A 23,310-nucleotide genomic window follows, 5' to 3' on the forward strand; every position below is an offset into this window, starting at 1 on the left:
TGGTGTTTTACCTGACTTACCATCTGCAATTCTTTGCAGTGTTTGTACCTCATCTGAAGTGTCAGTGGTTGAGGTGTCTGTCCTATACCAGCATATTTTGTTGAGTTAAATTCATCATGCTTTACGGTGCTGGCAATCTTTTTGTTATCAGTTTCATGATATGCAAGCCAATCTATAATATCCTGCAAATCAATTTATTTTGCCACAGTTTACAGGATATTGATTCTCACTACAGCTAGCAACTTCTACCTCATGTATAATGGCACTTTCTTGCAGTGCGGTACTGGTACACCTTCAGTCCCTTGGCAGGAAAAATATCTTTAAGGGGTTTATTCCTCTCATCGTAGCAAGCAATGAGGTTGACCAGGGGTGATTTGGCCTTAGTAAACCCATGCTGGCTGCTCCCAGTCACCTTCTTGTCCTTCACATGTTAGGAAATGGCTTCTAAAAGTGTTTGCTCCATAACCCCTCCAGGGAGTGTGGTGAGGCTGACTGGCCTACAGTTCTCTGAATCGTTCTTCTCCAAGACAAGTGTGATGTCTGCTTTCTTCCAGTCATCAGGAGTCTCCACTGACTGCCATGAGCTCTCAAAGACGGCAAAGAACCACCTTGCAGTGACATCAGCCAGCTCCTTCAACACCTGTGAATGTATGCCATTGCATACTGCAGACCTGGCCATGTCCAAGTGGATTATGTCACGTCTAACTTTCATCTTCAGCTGTGGGTACTGCCTTACTCTGCAAACTGCTGGGAAGGACCTGGGAGACAGGGGGACAAGCCTCAGCAATGAAAACTAAGGCAAACTGAGTACCTCAACTTTTTTCCTACTGTTTTTCACCAGTCTCACTGAACAGTGGGCCCACACAGCCTTTGTTTTGCTACGGACATACTTACAGAAGCCTTTCTTGTTGCCCTTCACATCCTTTGCTAGTTTCAAATCAAGCCTTGTTTTTCCTGACTCCCCAGATTCCTTGCCCGATATTCCTTCCAAGCACCCTGTCTCTGCTTCCAGCTCTGTGTGTTTCCTTTCTTGTGCTCTGAGGAGGATTAGTCAGCTCTCCTGAGCCTCTTTGCCCTCAAGGGCAGTTTCTGATGGGATTCTGCCAGACAGATCTTCAGCGAGACTAAAATACATTCTTCTGAGTCCAGGGTTGCAATTCCGCGGTTTATCTTGCTTGCTTCTTTCCTACTTCTTGTTCTTCATCAAAAAAAAAAAAAAAATTCCAAGTAGGAAATTAATTGTTCATATTTTTCATGAGAGTCCTTCACACTGGTGCTAATGCCTTTTCTTTGAATGTTATAAGGTATTTCTAATTAAAAGAATAGTAAGTGATACAGAAGATGTGTCCATGAAAGGGGAAGAAATGATAGCTTAAATGAGATTGTTTTATCCTAAGGTGGAACATAACAAAACAGAAAAGCAGTAAAAAGAAGGAAGATGTTAACAGGAATCCTTCTGTGACTGAACCCATGCAAGCTGCAGAGTATGCATTAGACATTAGAAATATCCAGATATTGAAGCCCCACCATAAAATAGGATAGGCTAATGAGCATATTCAAATCTTTGATTATTTCTGCCTGCCCTTAAAAAAACAGGATCTGCACTTGTCTAACTCAGGTGTTAAATTTGAAGCTTTCTATTCTGAAGCTTAGGCTTCCAAAGCTCACTGGAAGTGAGGAAATCCAGTAGCTACTGGCAAGAAGTAATGAAGATTGTCAGTCAGCTGGCTTGCAGAACTGTATAGATGCTTGCTGTTGTGGTTAGGTCTGAAACCTTTTAACATTCTGATTTTAATGTGAATTCAAGTAAACATAAAAAAGTGGAGAGCTGTACGTACACAGGGGAACAAGCTACAACCGAAAAGATTTTGTAGGCCAAAGGGCTTTCCTGTTTCTTAGGAAAGCAAATGTTAGACATTCAGAGTTAAGATAAAATGCTACTTCAGTTTCTTTCTTTTTTTTTTTTTTTTTTTTTTCTTTGAAATGGTTGGGTGATGAGCACTCTGCTTTAGGACAAATAACAATCTAGGAAGCCAGCTCTGGAGGTCAAATGAAAAAGCTGCATTTAAGTATAGTGGGAGGATTATAAGCAAAGCTTATGTTCTATGAAAAGAGATTGTGTATTGTTACAAATAATGTAGGAATCCTTATAGGTAAAACCACAGGGGTGGTTTTTTAATAGCTATTGTGTGAAGGTATGAAGCCATTTGTGATTCAAGTAGCACATTTTTATTGGTTTCAAAAAAAAAAAAAAAACAAAAAAACTGTAGCCTGCTAAATAGTTTTCAGTGCTTTCTCTCATTAACTCTTTCCATATTTATGGACATAGAGCACTGTTTCAGCAATTTAACTACTGAGCTGCTTCCTTTAAAAAGCTTTCTGGTTTGCACCATAAATATATTTCCCATAAAAAGCCAAACTGGCCCTAAATACACCGAACAATGGAGTGTATTGCTTTACAAGGCAGTGTCATTTGTGGCCATAGGAAGACAAAAAGATGTGGATGTCAGGGAGAATAAAGCTTTTTTTTTTTTTTGCTTTTTTTTTTTTTCTTCTGCAGTGCTCTGTGTACCTATTATAATTATTCATACAAAGCTAAAGGTAGACACCACTAGCTCTTGTTTATTCAGTCCTTCTTGGAATTTAGTAGATGATCCAGTTATGACCTCAGTTACCAGAGCTGTGATATAGCTTCAGGAACCATGAGTAAATAAATGGCTTTGCTTTCTCCCTGTCTTTTTTTATTCTCCCCATAATATACAGATTTTACTTCCCTGTAGAGCTTTCTAGGTGATCAGATGCCTTGCATCAGCAGAACATCAGAGAAGAGACATAATTTTGACCTGCTTTGCTGAACACTGCATACACACTGAAAAAAAAAAAAAAAAAAGTTAAGGAATGAGGATTGCAGGAAAGAGATGTTCCCTGCAACTTTGCTGTCCTTCAGCCAAGCTGGTCTCCTAAGTGAAGTCAAGAAAAAGATGTGGTTAGATATCAATATATCAGAAATATGTGGATAAATGAGTGGTTCCATGGGAGGAGCAAAGCCATGTGCAGGGGCATTTAGGGCAAATGGAAAGAGGGGAAGATTTACAGTTCAGGAAGGCACGCAAATAATGGGTGGGGGTTGAAAGTAATCGTTTAAAGCTGTGTCTGCAATTTTTAGAGGATTTGTTCTGTTTATAAAATGGAGGGTGTTTTTTTGTGCAGTTTCTTCTTCTTCTTCTTTTTTTTTTTTTTTTTTTTTAAATTGAGTTTTCTGAAATTTACAGATATAGGCTGATATTTCAAAACAGAAATTTAAAGATCATATACATTTAAATTTATGAAGTCATCTTTTTCATCACTGGTCATTGCTGCTTGACATTTTTTGTTTCTTTTACTGTGTATTATATGTGTACATATAGTACTGGTTTGTTCCCGTTTCTTTTTCACATCTTTCTTTAAGAGCTTTGGTCAGGATTTGACTACAGATTTGACAACTTGGTTCAGTGTCTCTGAACTCAAATTTGTAAATAGCTTTCTGAAAAGTCATGAAAAGAAAAAAACATATATTTATAGTGATATACAAGAGGGCAATATTGGTAGTTTGTAATTTATTCTAGCATCATTGATGTTCATAATTTACACATAACGTATTTGCTATTGGACTCAGTATCCAAACAAACTGAAATTTTGTTTTGGAAAACAGAAATGGGATTTGTTACCTTTAAAGATACTCAGAATCACTCTACAGAATATGCAGTGAAATGTGAGCCAAGTAAAATAGAATCATTGGCTTATTACATGCTATGCATTGTATCTAGGTTCATATTGTTGCACTGACTTTTAACAAAATTGGCAAATTGTTTATACATCTTTAAATTTGTAACAGACTCATAAAGTTGATCAAGCAAGTAATTGTATTTTGTGTGATTCTTCAAGTGAGACTATAGCATATTTCTGCTTGTGCTAAATCAAAATATTATAGTTGTATTAAAACAAAACTACTAAACAACTAAACTTCTTTTGAGTCATGTGTGGAAGAGGATGCATTTTTTAATTCCTTATGAGCCGATAAATGTAGTGATCTGAGGTTCATTGTAAATATTGGCAAGTAAAAAAGCTAAGTGCATGTATGTGTATATTTGTGCACATGTGTACAGGTGCATATGTGCGTGTTGAATACCCTGTTCTTGTGAAAACACAGACTGTGAAAGGGGAAGGGAAACAAAAAATAAATAGGAAGGAAGAAAAAGAAAGAGAAAAAGAAAATACCATGTGCAAAGGCTTTCAAACTCCTTCAATTTAGCATCAAAAACTGTGAATAACTTCTCTTAGCTTATGCAGGAACCAAAGAGTCCGTTGAAAAGATACTTCTGTGCTGGCAGATATGTTCCGAGTGCCATCAGCTTCAGAGCCTTTCCTTTCAGGCACTGATCCTTGTTGCCTGGTTAATATAAAACTTTATGTCCAGTTTTAAAAATTGTCAGCATTAGTCTTTGAAAGAAGAAAAGTAATACAGTTTTTCAGATTCATATCTATCTGCTTGACAGATGTAAAAGAGTAGCCTTTATCTTCGCTACCATTAGCAGAATAAGAATGCAGTGAGTAAAGAGGAAAAATGTCTTTGTAGCCTTTTATTATATCTCTCAAAATTCCATTTACAGATTTTAGTTATGCTCGCTACTATGGTGATTCTTACCTGGAATTTCAAGGCTTGCATTTCAACATGCTAAACTTCATCCACTTGGAATTTAAGACCCATGATCCTCATGGACTCCTCCTGTATATTGAACAGAGCCCAGAAACAATAGGACAGTTTTTAATTCAGCTTTTCATCAGACATGGCACCTTACAGGTAAGGCATCAAAATATTCTGCTGAAGGAGATGGAATTAAAATCTGGGATCTATAACAAATTTTTAATATATATATTTTAATATATATATGTTTCATTCTGTTTCCTACTATAGATGATCATACGTGCTATAGAAGTTTTTGAGATTCATTAGTGTTTTAAGGAAAATAATTGTCGAACTTGTCATGTGGTAGGACAAAATCATGTCTGACAGGATTAGTATGTCTTACAAGAGGTGGTGCTTGAATACAGCTGAATAGTGATTATAACTGCAGTGTCTCATAGAAAATGTACACACTGAAAGACCAAAATAAAAAACAGATTTCTTCTGGTTATTTTATCTTACATACAAAGCCTAAGCTTACTGAACCTGCTCATGTGCAAGTTCATTGAAATTTTTTTAAGGGAATAAGCTGTGGAACTGAGTGAATTTTGCATAGGAAAATTTACTGTGTAAGGGGAGAGACTAACTTTCTCACCATTTGTGTCTGAGTAGAAACTTTTTACTTGGTCTGTCATGTTAATTCATAATTCCACAGGATTTGCTTGGCTGTTGTGGACAACTAAATAGAAATACATTTGTTTATAGACATTAAGGAATGAAATGTATGTTCCAATAAATCTTTACCTTTGGCAAATTACTCTTTCTTTTCTGAGAAAGAAATAGAACTTGTATTTGTGAAGAGGTTTAAGAAGATATTAAAAGAGAAGTTACTTTTCTCGTAATGGATCTTTTTTCTTAGTATAAATTTCCAAAAGTTGGGCTGTAATTATATTCTTTTAAAAGGATAGTGAAATGACTGTTAGGAACAGTGTATTTGCTTCATGTTGTAAAGAACACGATCATTTTAAAAAAGATATGTAAATTGCAGATAATAAGGAAAAAATCAAAATAACTTTTTACTTTATTTTGTTATATTGTAATTTACTGTGTTTTATTTTGACTATCTTTATCCAGAACAAGCAAGATTAGTTGGGGCAGGACATAATCCAAGGTTTAGAAAACATTGATGGCTTTAAGTCCATCTTACTTGTATTCATGGTAAAGTAATGATGCAGAAAAATATTTTTCTAACATATCATAAACACCATAAAATATGAAAGTACTTTAACTGACAAAAATCTATTCAGAGATCCCAGTGTGCCATGTTAAAACTAATTGAATTCACTTAATCATTCACAAAACTGGTCAATTAAATGTAGATTTAAAGCCCAATGAACAAATGGTTCTAAGCTCACAATCAAGCTACAATTACAAGTAGACAAACCATGAAATCAAGTGCTTGTTCACATTAGTATAGGAAATTAAATGGTGTTCCTAAATGCTCAGGCTTGCATGCTACATTACGTGTTTGGAAGTGTAAGGAGGCCATAAAATGCTAAGTAAAATTCACCCATGGCCAATGTTAATTTCATCTGGGTTGCAGATGGTCAACTTCTTTGCAAATCAGGTCTACAATAATAATACAATCTGATTGCAAAATACACAATGATGAAAGCATTTTCATGCAGGCTAGGAAACATTTATGTGTGCTTGTGCATTTCTGCTATGATAGATTTCCTGATCCAGATCTTTAATGAAACATTAGTTTTTCTTGATGTGCATGACATCCCTCAGGTTTTTATGCAACCATTCATTCTTTTTAAGTTTCTAAGCCAGTAGCTGTTTAATTATTAGAAATAATGTAAGAAAATCATTTTTCCCATTCTGTAGTACCGGTTTCTATGTAATGAAGCAGCAGAAGTCAAAAACATCACAACTACAGCTAGAGTGGATGATGGACACTGGTATAAAGTGCAAATTAGGTAAGTGTTACACTTTACTGTTGTCTGTGTTTATAATTACCTCAAAGATCATCTAGGTTGGACAGTTAGTTCATTCTAATGGCACTATATCTCATTAGCTGTAAGTGATACCTGAATATGTGCAATGAAATCATGCTATGGCAGCCTGGAATACGACATATCCTTGGAAAGAGTGCTTCAAACTATAGTACAGTTGGACAGTGCTTACCAGATTAGCAATGTGCTTAAAGGGAATACATTTATTTTCCTCTCTATCATGTAGCATAAAAGCACGAGCATTCAGGCAGGGAAGATACTGTGCAGTAGGCCCAAACCTAGTCCAGGAAGAAGCTCAATTCCTGACAGTGAAATGTGACTAATAGAAAAAAAAAAGATATGGTAATCCTTGAAACTCAGGGCTGAATTAACTACCATGATGTAAATGCACCTACTTTATGGATTATTTTTTTGTTCAAATCTGTGGTGGCTTTACGTTGTTGGGCAACTGACATCCACTGCAACCCTTCTCTCACTCTTCGTCTTCAAAGGGAAAGGGGGAGAAAATACAATGAAAAGGGTTCAAGGGTTGAGATAAAGACAGGGAGATCACTCAGCAATTATCATCTTGGGCAAAACAGACTCAGCACAGGGAGATTGGAGAAATTTATTGCCTATTACTAACGAGCTAGAAAAGTGAGAAACAAAGAAAACAAATTAAAAGCAGCTTCCCCTATCCACCTTTTTCCACCTCCTCCCCCTGAGCAGCACAGGGGAATGGTGAATGGTGTCTGCAATCAGTCCCTGACGCTTTGTCTCCACCACTCCTTCATGGTCACTCTCTGCCCCTGCTCCACATGGGGTCCCTCCCACGGGATGCCGTCCTTCCCAAACTGAGCCTGCAGGGGCTGCCCACAGGCAGCAGCTCTTCAAGAACTGCTCCCACATGGCTCCGTACCATTAGATCCATCCCCCAGGAGCAAACTGCTCCAGCACGGGTCCCCCACGGGTGGCAGCTCCCCCCAGACCCCCTCCTCCTACATGGGCTCCTCTCCACGGGCTGCAGCTCCGGCCTGGGGACTGCTCCTGTGGGGGTTCTCCATGGGTGGCAGCCTCCTCCAGGCCACATCCACCGGCTCCACTGGGGGCTCCTCCACTGGGGGGCTGCAGCGTGGAGATCTGCTCCATGTGGCACCCATGGGCTGCAGGGGGACAGCCTGCTCCACCAGGGGCCTCTCCACAGGCCGCAAGGGAACTTGTGCTCCATGCATGGAGCACCTCCTGCCCTCGTGCTGCACTGACCTTGGGGCCTGCAGGGCTGCTTCTCACTCCTCTCTCCCAGCTGCAGTTGCACAGCAGGTTTTTTCCCCTTTCTTAAGTCTGCTCTCCCAGAGACACAAACAACATCACTTATTGGCTCGTCTCTGGCCAACAGTGGGTCCCTTTGGAGCCAGATAAAATTGGCCCTTATCTGACATGGGGCAGCTTCTGGATTCTTTTCACAGAGGCCACCATTGTAGCCCCCCACTACCAAAACCTTGCAACGTAAAGCCAATACAAACTCAGTTGAGCAGAAAAGAACTTGAATCTTCAAACCAGTCCATGCCAATAACCGGAGAGAAAAACAGTCCCATTTTTATTTCCAGTGATCCTTTTGAGCCTGAGAAGGAAGCAGTGAATGGTGAATATTAAAAGACAGCTCAGATAAGATGAGCTGAACCGATCTGTCATGTTAAAAAAGAGGGAATGCGTAACATTAATGGGATTCAGAATATGTACTGAGTAGTTGTTAATCACTCAACCCCCTCTAATGGACTGGAAATGGTTTTGGAAATTGTTTTAGAGTTTGAAAACTTAATGTTACAGATGTCAGAAGGATTTGGTTAGAAGTTGCTTCAGCTTGTTTTAATCTAGTGTGTCTTCATATGTGCTCGAGTTAAGCAAATGCATTTTCTGAACTGATAAGTATAATATCCACTGCTTCTTTCTACTAAAAAAAATGTATTGTTGACAATTATAGTTAATATGGTCATTCTTGGAACGTGTGTTATTTGTTTTATTACTTTAACATTAGATTTAATCAACTGTGGTATAATAAGGCATAGTAAAACTTAAAATAACTTCGGTGGAAAATTGCAGTAGCTTATTCAACAGCTGCCTAGAGCTTTGCAAACATTATTTAGTCATCACAAAATTGACTTACAGTGAGATAAGAAAGTTAAGTTCTGAATAACGCTACGTGGGAAGTTGGCAAAGCCAGGATGGGAATGTAGGAGTTACTGATTACTGTAACACAGTGTATGTGCACAGTGTGGGATCTTCTTTGTTCTGCAGATATGGAGAATTATGACTAAATATCACGAGTAATAATAATAATTAAAAAATTATATGGTTCTTGTACTATTTGTTGAAAGAAACTGATCATTCTCATTAAAGTATTCCAAATTCTTTGGAGCCCCTTTGAGGTGGCCCTATGATGGAAAGATTTTTGCCAAATTCCCTAAAAGCAATTCATTTCAGTTACTGAAGTTAAACTTGTGAAGAATATACTGCCTTTATAGCATCATATTAAATGAAAGAAATAGAATCAAAAGTACTGCAGTGTAATACAAGATGAAACACAGTGAAAATTAATGATAATATCTTCCTTTTCTGCTTACAGGAGTGTATTTTACTGCTTACTTTATTCCTCAGAAGTCATTGCTGGTGTGAATAAAAGGAATGTCACACCTTCTAATGTTTGCAAATAAACATGCAGATTACTGTCAGACACTACACTGTATCCAGTTTTCATAGTTCACCAGAATATTCATACTGAAAGTAAAATAGCAGCATTGCTGAAATACATTTTTCATCATGATGGAATATTGTGGCTACAACTGTAACAACTGAATAAAATTAGATACAATAAGAGGACTAGATTTTCATCACAGATCTTGAATATCTTGATAATTTTGGATAGGATATCGCTTTTTTGTCCCAGATAAATCTTTATATATGATGTTGGTTGTTTAAATCAATCATGTTGCCAAGGTTTGCCAGAAAGCAGTGCCCTAAAGCCCTGATTTGTATGTAAGCTAGTGCAGTTGTTTAGTAAGTCTAGTTTTTAATGAAAATCATTATGTCTGTTTTACTCGCATATCTGATTTTTTGGGTTTTGTGTTCTTAAGAATGTGAAAATGCAACAGTGAAAATTTGGATATCGAAAAAACCTCACAGGGATTGGATTTTTACAGGACACTGTGGAGAAAAGAAAACAGTAAAAAGATCCAAACACTGAGAAGTTTGTTTGTTTTAGTTGAGAATATGCAGTTACCTCTGGCAATACGGGGGATTTTCTACCACAAACTTATTATTCCACCCATTAAAAAACCTCCTTCATTAACTGCTTAATCTTTTTCAATCTTTGACATCAAAACAAGTTGATAAAGTAGCATGTATTGCAGAAACAGGCCACACTTCATCTGCAATATTAGAAATGTGTCCTTTGCTTGGTCTATTATGCTCCATTTGAACAACAGTCATTTCAGTACTGATAATAATAGTATCTTCATTCATTAAATTAAATTATTTTTACTTAGATCACAGTTGGCAGTCACTTTAGCAAATCTAGCAGTTTATAAATTGATTATACAGTAGATGTCACTGATACAGCTTCTTTCTTTAAAATGAGTCTATCCAGTTCGTCCTTTTTGTTTATTTGACCCTGACCAGTAGGTTTAGAAAACTGGCATAGAAGCTGCATCAGCCCAGAAATCATCTGCATAGAGTGCATTGTTCTTCTTTAACTCACAATGTTTGTAATTTGAGGTTTTCACTAGTTAACTACAGGGCTTCTGGTGATTGATTGCCTTGGTTTTGAGATGTGGATGTTTTCTGATTCTTCTAGTCAGAAAAGGATCTTTCTAATCATGGCATAATGCAACATATGCTCACTCTGGAGCTTGTTTGTTGATAGCTTTTCATGAAGGCCTGAAATAATCCATGTGGTGCCAAATACATTGTATATATTACCCTTCAGAATATGCTACAAAGCCCATATCTTCCCTAGGGCTTTCAGACAGGTAAGATAAGCAGACAATAGATACAATTGTTAGGAAAAAAAAATGCAGACATTGATAGGGAAGCCTGTTTCTTATTGTGTTGAGCTGTGGATACCTCTGTGTTGTTGCTTTTTCAATGATAAATTCTTATTTGTATTTTATCACAAAGGTGCTGAGCATTGGTCTTAATCTGGAACATAGGAGCATATAGGTGAAGAGGTCATCCCCCTGCTGTTTTGAGTACTGCGTAAATGCAATGTACTCTACTTGATGGAAACATCCCAAATTGGCCATCTCCTCAAAAGCCAGTATAAGCCACAAGTTACTAACAACAATGGCCACTAGTTAATTAGAAGTGTGCTCATGCTCTAAGAAGTGTATTATTGGTGTAATATAGCCTCATGCTCTTTGCATTTTCTGGGTCTATCAGAAGGAAGCTATCAATGGACTTGCATCAGCTGCAAGACACTTTAGGAAATTTAAGACATTTTAGGAGGTATAACCTAAAATATGTCTGCCGACTATCACAGAGATGAAAGGCAAGAAGTGAAGAATATCCCCCAGAAAGGCTGTTCTGGTACATATCTGAAAGAAAAAAGAACCTGGCTTTGCAACAATAAAGATTAGCTATTGGCACAAGTAGTTCAAAAAAGTGGGATCCTTTAACTTCTAAGTGTTGAAGATTTCTGTTCCATGGTGACAGTGTTATGGCCCACTGACAGAGCATGACTCTGCCACAGAAATGGCAATGCTGGATTGAACCAAGAAAATCAAAGGAGATTCTGATTTATGAACTGTGAGATTAAAAACAAATACGAATAAAAACCACTAAACAGAGGAAAAGTTTTGAAATCTTCATAGTCAGAATGACTGTTTATATATTTTACAGTTCATTCTGCAACCCCATGCAGTACATTTAGGGAATTAATTTGATTTTAATCGTTTCACAGATAAGTAGAAAGGGAGTTGGGTGAACAACATTCCCTCCTGTGACTAATGGTATTCATTACTTTATCTCATAAATACTTGATAATTTAAATGTAGCTTAAAGTATCTTTCTATTTGGAGGTCAAGTGTTCAAAATAAATAATGGTGCTTCTTCAGAATAAATGTTCAGTCAAAAATGTTTTTCAGGTTATACAATTTTTTGGCCAAGAACCTAATCCTCCATTTCTAATAACATAGAGCACTATGGAAATAATGACTTTTTAGATGCTGGAGATGAATAACAACGTAAATACAAATACGGCATCTCACTAAAAAATCATCAGAACAATTAAAGTATAATAAACTTAGATAAACAAAGTGCTTTATGCATTGGATGAGTGCTGAGAATGCACTGATAGAATGTGGTGCTGAAGGAATGTGAAATGAAATTATACTTACGCAGTTTGTTTTGAGAGTAAGCATTAATTTCTGTTGCTGAAGATTATTTTTGTGTACAGGTACCAGAACTGAGTTTCTTGTACAATGTGTCAAAGCATTTAACTGCTATTAATCTTTGGTATATTCAAAGTACTAGTTTTTAGTGTTTTGACCATTTTTGTTTTTGTTTTCTGAAAAGAGAACATCTTAAACTTAGTAGAACTGCTTTACTAAAGCCATCAGCTCTTCTTTGAAGTGTCATTATAATAAGAAACAAAACTGTATTTTTATTTCTAGATTCTGAAACTATCATTTTTCCTTACTTACAGTTGCCTTTCTTTGTTCCTTTTCAGTAGAAAAGCAAAGAAACAACTCTTACTGCTGCATAGCACAAAATTCCCTATCTTTTAGAAATACTTTTTCAACATTTTATGTATTTGCCAAAGGCTTTACCTGAGGACATATCCTTAACTGGTTCTGTGTTTAAGCACATTTAAATCCTATGATATCCCATGTGATCTGTACAGAAACTTTTAACTCTATTCTTCACACTATTAATTTCCCAGACTTTTCATTCTCAGAATAGCCCAAATTGCTAATTTTAAAATGAAGTAGTTGACATCTTTTATACATTTGAAATAACTTTTACTTATGGAGAAATAATAAAACATAATAGTATCCAATTTCTGAATAGTTATTTAGAAAGCATACCTAATGTACACAATACAGACAATCTTTTTATTTTGATATACTTAAATGTGCTCTGCCCTTTGACTTCCTAAAAAATAGTGATTTTAAGTTCTCACGTTTTCACATCTGATGCCAATATATTTTACACAATATATGCATATTTAATAAGAGCAAATACAACAGACATCACAAACGGAACTTATGGGGGGAAAAATAGTGTAGCATTTAAAGATATTTAATAGAATTTCTTTTCCACTTCACGGATAATTCTTACATCACTTGAATATTAGAGGATAAGATAACGTAAGCTACCATTTTTACTGCAGATAAAATTTCTTGGGTGTAGAGTTTCAGTCAAGAAGTAACCACCGTAACCACCCATTTGACCACCAAAGAGTCATTAACTTGACCTCATCTATTTCAGAATTTTGATCAGAATTTTGTTCAGAAAGCCACAAACTTAATTTGAATCAAACTTGGATTTCTTCAACATCTTTCTAAGGTACATTCTGCTATGGCCACCTCTGCCTAAAACCACAGTATTGTGAGGAACGTGTGTATCCAAATGATTCTGGCTGGCAAGCCCCAACAAGTGGGGTTTCAGTTTAAGGCTGAAACAAAGCTGGGTAACGATTCTTTTCATACCCTGCTAGCCCTATGTCTCTTAGGCATGTCACCCTGACTACATGAACAGTGGCAGACATCTAAGAAGTGTAATTCACACTTATCTCAAAAAAACTTTTTACTTGCTAGATATGCTTTCCCCGCAAATCTCAAGCTCTGCTATTTGAGAAGTGTCACAGAGTATGGAAAAACAAAATTAATTAGCCAGCTCAGTAATGGGAGAAAAATGCTGTTAGGCACTGCACATTGCATCCAGAAGCCTGAAGGCATGAGTTTTATAAAAATCCTTGTACTGAGGCAGCATGAGTATTTGAAAGATAATGCAAGGCATTCTTTTTCACAGAAGATAGAGGCACACACAGAGAGCAGGACAAGCAGTATAGCTGTCTTGTTTATTCAGAGAATGCCGTGTGAATACTGCACACTGCAACTCCTACTTGGTAAGAAGGAAGCTGTCTTTCTGCTTTATCCTGCATGATGCACTTTCAGTCAGAGCCATCTGGAGGGAGGGAGATTGCTCTTCTTCTGAAAGCAAATAAGCTTCTCTTCCCTGAAGGACAGGATGGAGCTTGCAAAGTCTGCAGCAGCAGTGTGGACTGGGAGAACGCAGGAAAAAAAAACAGGATTCTGCCTGCTGTAGGAAGCAAACACTAAGATGACCCTTGTAAGAGTATGAAAGGAAAGTTTTGTTCAGAACCAACAAAAATAGTATGAAATTTCTTCAAGATAGAGAATATGTTTACATTACCCCTTATTTAATCTATCACAATTAGTTCTGAATTTTCATTATTTAAAAAGTTACCTTTTTACACTCCGGTTATTTTGTGCTCTAAACAAAACCTACCTTTAAAGAGTAGACTCCTTTTGGGTCTTTTTGGAGGTCACTTCAATGGAAGATGGGTAAGTCCCATTAAAGAGAGTCTTTTAGCCTCAGGGAGACTCTATTTTATTTTATTTTATTTTTATTCTGTTTTTCATGTTTAAGCTGCTTTTAATTTTCTGTCTTCCTTCTTACCCACCTTATCCAGTGACTAGAGCTCATATAGAGATATGATCCAGTTAAAAATATGTACTATTTTTGTTTTCAGCTGAGTGATTTCCTTAGTGCAGATTGCTGTGCAAAGAGAAAAGAGGGAATGTGTGAATGCCTATGGAGTAAAAGCTGGAACTTTCCTTTTTGCTTCAGCAGGCAGTCAGACCACACCTACAGATGTACTGGAAGTGCTAGGGAGATGACCCAGGCTCTGTAACTACTTTACATATTCCCAGTCCTCCCTTTACTTTAGCATTTCTCCAAAATGTTAACTTAAATCTCATCTTCTTATAATGAGCAGTTTACATTTCAGAAACCAGCTTTCTGTCAGAAAAAAAGAATGCCATGCTGTTATGCTGCTAATGTTGCATGAGCATACTTACTTAGAGCACTATGTAGTAAAGGTCTTAGCTCTCATTGCTGGATGTGTCAGAATACCCTTTACCATTCTGAAGTCTCTGCAACAAGTGCTTTATTCATTCAACAAAAACAAAGATCTCACAGAGAAAAAAAAAGAATAGTAAAACAGAGAAATGATTACAGAGAAAACTGGAATTAATATTTGGAAACTAACCTTGCAGAATCTGAGAATACTGGAAGTAGACCTTTTCCTAGCATATACATCTCAGAAAATTTGCATGCATCAAATCTTCTAAGAAATCAAAACATTGAAAATAAAACTGATGCAATGACAAAAAATCTATCATAAAAAAAAAAAAAAAAAAAAAAAGAATTATGGAAAAATATTCCAAATACTTTATTAGAAGTGCTTTCCTTTTTTTTTTTTTTTTCTTCTCTTATTAATGAGATTGTCAGTTTCTCGCTGTCAGTCTTTTATAGTACTAAATGCAGAGATTATCTCTACATATGCATGAATGTATATATCTACATAGGTATTTGCTTTGGCAAATGGAAAATTGAACATCACAAAGATCCAAATACCTTTTGGAGATCTCAGTGGAAATATGGAGAACTATTTCTCTTCTTCAAGGTTCCAAATTCTTAATTTGTTAAAAATGCTGAACACATATTAATTGTAATGACAGCTTTTGCATAGCTGAGTTTAAGTTTACACATCAGGAGTTTTTATCTTTTTAATATTACAAAAGTACATTTGTTTACAGCTAAATAATGTATTCTTTTGCATCGATATTATGTAAAAAAATATTATCTGGAATGAAAAGCCATCGGGAAATCAAAGCTCAATATGTTGTGCATGGTTTTTATATTGCACAAAGAATTATTATTTTTCATAGTCTTCATGAGAGTCAACAGAGAATAAGCAACTGCCTTTTTCTAACAATGTAATCGAATGCAGTGGATTTAATTATACTAAATTGGTCATAATAACAGGTAATAACAATATGGCCAATTAGCTTAATACAAACTGTTGTTTTACAGCCTTTTTATAAGATAAAAGTTTAGTTAGTCATGCCACATCTTGGGTACAAATCACATAATACATCTTTTCAGAACTCTGCCATCAAAGGAGACGTTCAGAGGTTAAAATTCAGGATCATCAAAGAAGCATATCTCTGTCATGTAGTGGTCTATTCTTGTTCACTAGGTAATGCAAAAATAATTTGTCATTGCTGCTCTCTTTTACTTGGAATCTCAAAGGAGTTCTTCAGTCTCACTTGTACAAATGAAAGTTTTCTGCTTTATCTTCTGAAAAAACTTGTTGCAGGGACAGAAACATAAAAACAGTAGACTCTGATAACATGCAACATACTTAAAACTTTGTTATAAATTACTATCTGGGGAACATGAAACCACACATTGATACTAATGGTGGATTCAGGGTTCTGTGGCTGCCGTGGCCCCATGCCACAGTCGTGGAAGTGACACTGATTAGAACGCAGACAGGGTATAGAGACCAGAAATAATCATGACCCTTAAAGATCGTATCAATATGAATTCCCACTGTGTAAGTGTCATCCTATGCAGTGCAGTCTTTCTGTTTCACTTGAAATAAAATTTCAGTGTTGCAAGTCTAAATCCAACTCTAAGCTTGCCGCTGTCTGAATGTTTGGGTACAAATTCACTCATTTGGGCCAAGCTGTTCAGTAAATGACACTTTACTTGCATCTGCCTGCATCAGCTTGAAAGAAATGCATATTTAATTAGTGTAAATAGCATTTAAGGTTGTTACAATTGAGCAGCAAGAAACTTAAAGCTCTCCAAATTGCAAAGACAGAAGTGGCCAAAGACCACTTCTCCAGCTAAATATATAGGAGTAAATAAAATCATCTGAAGACTGTTCTCTGGACCTGATGCCAACTGACAGGCCCTAGATCATGCCTATAAAAATACTTCTTGCAGAATACATTGGCAACATTCAGAATAGGAATGATTCCTGAACTACTCTAACCTTTTACTCTAAATTTTTTCAGTTTCACAGGTGATACTAGACGGGTGGCAACATTTACAGGAACTGGGATAACTTGACAAAAATACAGATGATTATGTGTCAGAACCTCCTGTTGTGGACCTTTTTCATTTATTAATGCAAGTGTAACCTTTGTGAAAAGAATAAGGAGGAACCATATTTATTCATTACTTAGAATGTAATCCAAAGATTTTTTCTCTCCGTATTCTTAGAGACCTTTACATGATGCCTTGTCATTCATTTCACTGTCCTTACTTATTAAGTTATCTCACTCTGCAAGACCAGACTGAGAAATCAACTCCAGGAAATATAAGTGCTGTCAGAGGGAACAAGAAAAAAAAATGTTGTTGACTCATTAGTTCATCTGCAACGTTAAAGAGCGTGTTACCCTGGTGTCTCAGTTGGGAAAGATCAGGACCAGCAGATGTGAGGAGTCTAAAGTGATGCATCTTACTGCAGGGTGAAAACGTAATGACTCTGAGAGTAACTGATGTTGCCTATCTAAATAAATGTACACAGGATAACATGAGTGTAACAGTATGTGGATGGGGAGTGGTGGCTCCTTTATGGTTATCTGCTCAAGGAGCTCCTTCAGTACCTACCATAAGGGATAAGAAAGGACACAAACGTGACAAAAAAAAAAAATGAGGAAGGAGTGATGGGAATCAAGCCTGGTCCCCCACACTAATTGATGAGGACAGTGAGAGTGCAGGGATGTTCAAGGTTATCTGCTCAGGGACCTCATCAGCAGGGAAACTAAGGCAAAAGGGGGAAGCCAGAAACAAAGTTTACCAAGACACAGAGCTAACAAAGCAAACATGGAGACAATGACAAGGAACAAACTTCCCTGTCGCACTAATTGATGGGCTAAGGAGAAGCTGCAGCTGCCACTTCAGGAAGATCAGCCTGGAGTTTGAGGCTGGTGAAACTGTGAACAGGGACAGGCAGACTGGGAGAGGTGCAGGAATCAGAGAGCTCTGTTAGCCCATGAGGGGACTGCAGGGGAAAGAGCAAAAAGGAGGAGCAAAGAGGGAAAAATGCAGAAAAAAAGTATAAAAGGGGTCAGTTGTGTGTAAAATGCGGCAGTCACTCCACTTGTCTGCACTCTGTCCTTTCTCCTTACACATCCTCATTAAATCTTAACCAGCTCAGCACTTCCTCACTGTGTGTGTGCTGCAAGGGCTCAGTGCCAGCTGCTGGCGAGACCTGCGGGTACGGGAGTGCAGCTGATGCCAGCTACAGGTGTGGGGACCCCAGCCTGTGGTGCCGGCGGCTGGAGTGAGTGGGGGTCCACAGCTGGAGCTCTCTGGATCTGAGGAGGGGAGGTCCTCCAGACTTTAAGCCTGGGGATACCATCGTGAGTGACAATTGGTGCCAGCTGCTGGAGTCAGACGAGGGGTACAGCACCACTGGCTGTTGTCAGCTACCAGGGTCAGTGGGGTCTCAGTGTCAGCTCCTGGAGCCTTTATGGGTCTTTAACTACCCATCATGGGGCAGGAGCAGTGTGTGCTCCCAACCATTCTATGTGGGGGGACTGGCAGGAGCAAAGTGAGTGCAGGGCTCAGCATCAGTGGCTGGAGTCGGGCCATGGGTCACAGCCTGGCTGCTGCAAGGATCTACTTGATGCTGGGTGAAAACAGAGGGAAACAGTGGAAGTTGCTCTGATTTTTTTTTTTTTAAGCTAACAAATCTACAAAGTAGTGATTAAGCACAGTGAAAATGAAATATGCTTCTGAGCTTTAATTAATTAGTTGTCTTCAACAAAATCAGGGAACTTGGGTGTGTTTTCTTTAGCATATATGATAATAAAACTTCTCTTTCGTTCTTGCAGTTCACAACTCATATTTGACACAGTTGTTTGCAGACCTACTGTGGTTTTTGTTTAATAGACTGAATGCTAACATCACATCCTAAATATTTCAAGGGTAATTAGTGAATTGTTTACTCTTGATCACATTCGAAGTGAAATTGCTAGGCAGGTAAAAGTTTCAGTCTTGTTTCTAGAACAAGAGGTTTACCTTTCTTATCAGGAAACCCAGATTAAAAGAGCTTTATGCCACTTTCTCTGGACATCCCCTTTTCCCTCCTCCTCTTCCCCCATTTGTTTTATTACCTTTTTACCATTTTATGATAATCCCAAACATGCCGTTTAATCTTCACTGACAAATGCCAGCAAATAAGGACATTATATAAAAGATTTTGGATTTCATAAAGCTATTGTCATGCTTAGGTACCTTTTCCCCAGCAGTTATCAAATGATTATCTGACCTTTCCGTCCTTCCAACCCGGAATGCATTGGGCAATGGATTTAACACTGTTTAGATAGAACTCATCTTCAGGTTATAATTAATAGGCCCATATTTAATCATTACATTTATGTAAGTACAAATGAGAAATCTGTGAACTATTACTGCTGGGTTGGACTGAGGCACAATTACCGGTAGCTTACCCAGCAAAAGTGCTCGATTGTTGCTGTATGCATTTCCACATTTATAATTATGCAAAAAGCCCTGTCTTCTTACTTGACCTTTTAAAACACCCAATGTGCTGATTGTAGAAAAAGTATTTTAAAAGCCTGATGGAAATTTCATAGAGTGCATATGCGACCCGGTGATTGTATCATCAGCAAATGCTAAACAATAATGGTTTAAGGTTGTTATTCTAATTTGGCCAGACCCTGCTACATTCAATCAAGCACAATCAAAGGTTCACGGCTGACATTCTAACAAGCACAGGGTGAAGGCAGCTCACACACTACTGAATTGCATTAACTTGTTTTCTGACATAAAGTACTGGGAATTAATTTCAAAATACGTTTATATATGCACACAAAAATACCTCTGCAAATCCATCATAGAAGCTTTTAAGGAAGAGCTAACAAACAGGTCTAAAGCCACTGTGAAAAGAACTGTATTTTTAAATAGAAGCTTGCATAGTAGAAGAACCCATGTGGTCATATAACCAGTTACGGTGTTAGCAACTCAAAATACATAGAAGAAAAACAGTAACTTATTATTTTGGAAAAAAAGGTGTTGTGTGGTCAGCTTTCTTTTGTTTAGCACATCTGTAAATGAGTTTAAAAAAAAAATCAAAAATGAAAACTCTTCCTGTCAGTTCCTTTCCTAACCTTCTTCTGTTCCAATCTTAAGAATTACGGTGCATTAAAACATCTGATATAAAATATTTCAGAAAGATTATGACAGTATTGTTATCCCTTTATTGATTAATATTATGTCCTATTATCAGAAAGAGAAGACATTTCAGATCTTTAAAAGTCACTGCTTTTTTCCTTTAGAACCCTCACCAAAGCTTTCTGCTGCAGAATGACTGCAGTCAGGCTGTCACACTGGGTTCAAGCCTTAGGAAAAAACAGCTTGATCGTAGCAAACAGAGCCACTGAGAATGCACGGATGAAATTACATGCATTATCAGCAAACTTCCTTTGTAAGCAAGTAATGAATACAGTGTGCTGCAGCACCCTGTGCATTTGCTTATCTACCAAACATGGCAGGAAAACATTTCATTCCGTGATTGCAGCTCTAGCTACAATTTCTTCCTTGCCCTCATTCAGGTGAGCAAGTTTCAGGAAAATAAAAAAAAATAATAATTCAATAATTAGCAAGTTTCAAAAAAAACTTGTAAAAAATTAGGTGATTTTTTTTTTTGGTCTTATCAACTGATTCCTTAATTTAATTTTTTGCCCACAGAAGCCCTTTGTAATTTCCTTTATCTTATATTGATTTTATCAACAAAACTATGTTTTTCATGCAAATTTATTCACCGTACGATGGACATGTTGTTTGTTTTGCCTACAAAAATGCTTATAGGCCTTTCAGTTTAAAGGCTAATACCACATTCACATTTTTCTCTGAATATATCACAAAACCAGAATTATACAGGAAATAATCAGAGAACTGTTTGCAAATGTCGCTAATGTGGAGTCTTCATCCTCTCAATAAAAAGATAGGAGACCTTATCAAATGGTATGTGAAAAATCCTTTATATGAAAAATCCTTTATATGACATTATCTAGAGAAGATAACGAAGAAACTGCTTTGCAATGCTTTTTTTTTTTTTTTTTTTTTTTTTTTTTTTTTGGTAACTAACTGTTTCAGAAGCTGATCTTGCATTATCAAACATAAACTAAATTCATGCCTTATCTATAGCATCCTAACAAAAATACATGCTGTTAGGTATACAGCTGGTTGAACACTGATTCTTTGACACTGAGCTTCACCAGAACTCCTCTGCTTCGTTTGCTGAAAGAAATCCCTACCTGGGAGGCTCTTGTTTAGTTCTGGTATTTCTCCACCATGCTGTCTTTCTTCATGAAGACTGAGGCCTTGCAGACAGTTGATTATAGGAATGTAAATAAGCTTTTCGTCAGTAAAAATAAATGAAAGAAAACCAAATTATTTACTTTGCACCTTCTGTTTATTGTTAACAATGTATTGATTCTGTTAAGAGTGACACTGTTAAGGGATGTGTAGAGAGGGAGAGGGAGAAGGGAATGGATGTGTTAATATCAGGGCCTGATATTACTGCTTTCAGTCTTAGGAATGACGCTTTTGAAAATAAGTATTACAGATTACAGTAGGTGCTGTAAAATGCAGTGTATTTCAAATTGCTTTTCTGGATTATCTCTTTTGTGCGGTGAAAATGGATATTTAAAAGTTTTTAGGTCAATAAATGTTTTTCTGTCAAATTAAAAACCTATTTGCTGTTAAAATGGTCTAACTTTTTAATTCATTCACTATGTTTTGACTTTTTTAGCAATTACACTGCTTAGATTTCCAGTATGATTTCATCTTAATAGAAGTTCAAGCCCCAATCACATGCCAACTTACAGCTTATTAAACAGCTTCTTTTGTGTTGATAGTCTTTAATACCAAAACAGTTATTTACTTGATTTTCTTTACTCATTGATTTAGTAACAGCCTCTTGTGGTTTGGCACCAGCAGGCAGCTCAGCCCCACATGGCTGCTTGCTCCCTCTCTCCAGGTGGGATATGGGAGAGAATCAGAAAGGTAAAAGTACAAGAGCTTAGCTTTACCCAGCTTTACCATGACACAGCTTAATTAATTTGTCAGATAAACATTAATGTAAACTGTATATGGTGGTAAAATGTCTCCATTTCAAAATTTATGCAGGCAAGGCATGGTGCCATGTGAAGCAGAAATGTCAGTCCTGGAGATATCTGCAAAGACAAGGGTGCCTAGCAATTTCTGGTCCAGTTCGTATTGGCTTGAAACAGGATCCGTATTCTTCGGTGGCTTGCCTCATCCTTATGCAACAAAACAGGTATTTTTTATCATTGTTTATTTTAAGATATTTTTATTTCAGGAATGGTTTATTGAATAAAACATAATTGAAGAAATTTAAATTATACACAAATAGAAATTTCTTACACTCTTTTGAGGATTACATCCAAGGTATGAGCGTGCTGCAGTTTTGCTGGTGCCTGGGACTTCAGTAAGTGAAGAGAAACAGCACTGCAACTTCATCTACAATCCTTTTTGCCTTGAGTAGGTAGAGTTAGGGAGTAAATACGAACAAATTTGGAGAAGGCACCTGTTGGCTCAGGTGCTTGTTTTATGAAGATGTGGAAAGTATAATAGCACTGGGTTTCAAAACCAGAGAGGACCTCTGTTTGCACCCTGTGCTGACACAGAAAGGTGTGTCTAAAAATGAGAGGAGAGATAAGCTGTGGAACTGCATCCAGGGCTGACAAGTATGGAACAGGGGCTATGTGGGGCTATTCTTGTAGTGGGGGGCTATTCTTGTGTGGGGCTATTCTTGTAGTATGGTAAGGGTGTACGTGCGGATGAGAATTAATGCTCAAGAGGACTAACACAGAGTTAGGGAAGAAGTAAGCTGTGAAAATGGTGATGAGAGTACATACGAGGGCATGCAGAGGGCTGGAGAGAAGTGGATCAGTACTGTGTTGTTACGGAGGAATTTGAGGTAGGGTAGTCACAGTAACAGACATCACTTGGTGACTTTGATGTTCTTGCAGAGCAAGATGATTATAGACACTAATTTCTATCCTATGACACTCGCACTCTTCACATTCATGTCGATCAAAGCCCCAGCCCTGTAATCCAGTTGAGATTGGAGGTAAACATCGACTCCATCTTCCAGAAGTGCAGCCCCTGTATGGAGCAGTTCCCAGATGGCTCAGCCTTCCACGTCTCATCAGATTTCTCAGTATGGAGAACCCCTCCATTCCCAAGGGACTGCTTTCTTAAGTATTTATTGCTTTGGCAAATTAAATTGTCAGCATCAGGTGCCAGAGGCCTTTCTAGTCACATAGCCCCAAGACAACCCCTGACATTCCCCTTACCTAAGGGCAAGCAGTGTTGCTAGGTGGTTGATTTCACCCCCTAATCTTATATCCCAACTGTGGTACAAGAAGGTAAAATTGTTTATCATTACATAACAAAGTTTATCTGTGAGTCTTTATTTGTTTTCCACACATAGTGGAATACACTGAACTGTTAGTACTGGGTCAGCGTAGACCAGATCTCATTTATCTGAGCAGTGGT

The 23,310-nt window shown here is 37.3% G+C and overlaps 1 protein-coding gene across 1 annotated transcript in view; it reads left to right on the forward strand.

The window, feature by feature from the left end:
* EYS (eyes shut homolog) overlaps positions 1-23,310 on the forward strand; it is a gene marked incomplete at its 5' end in the record, with an annotated part of 718,160 nt that overhangs the window by 426,175 nt on the left and 268,675 nt on the right. The window contains 3 exons of the mRNA XM_082756672.1: positions 4,650-4,840; positions 6,554-6,645; positions 21,916-22,066. Of these exons, the coding sequence (XP_082612798.1) occupies positions 4,650-4,840; positions 6,554-6,645; positions 21,916-22,066 (434 nt within the window). The remainder of the gene's footprint in view (positions 1-4,649; positions 4,841-6,553; positions 6,646-21,915; positions 22,067-23,310) is intronic.

This window comes from Aythya marila, assembly GCF_965140915.1.
Source record: "Aythya marila genome assembly, chromosome: 3".
Taxonomy (NCBI): Eukaryota; Metazoa; Chordata; class Aves; order Anseriformes; family Anatidae; genus Aythya; species Aythya marila.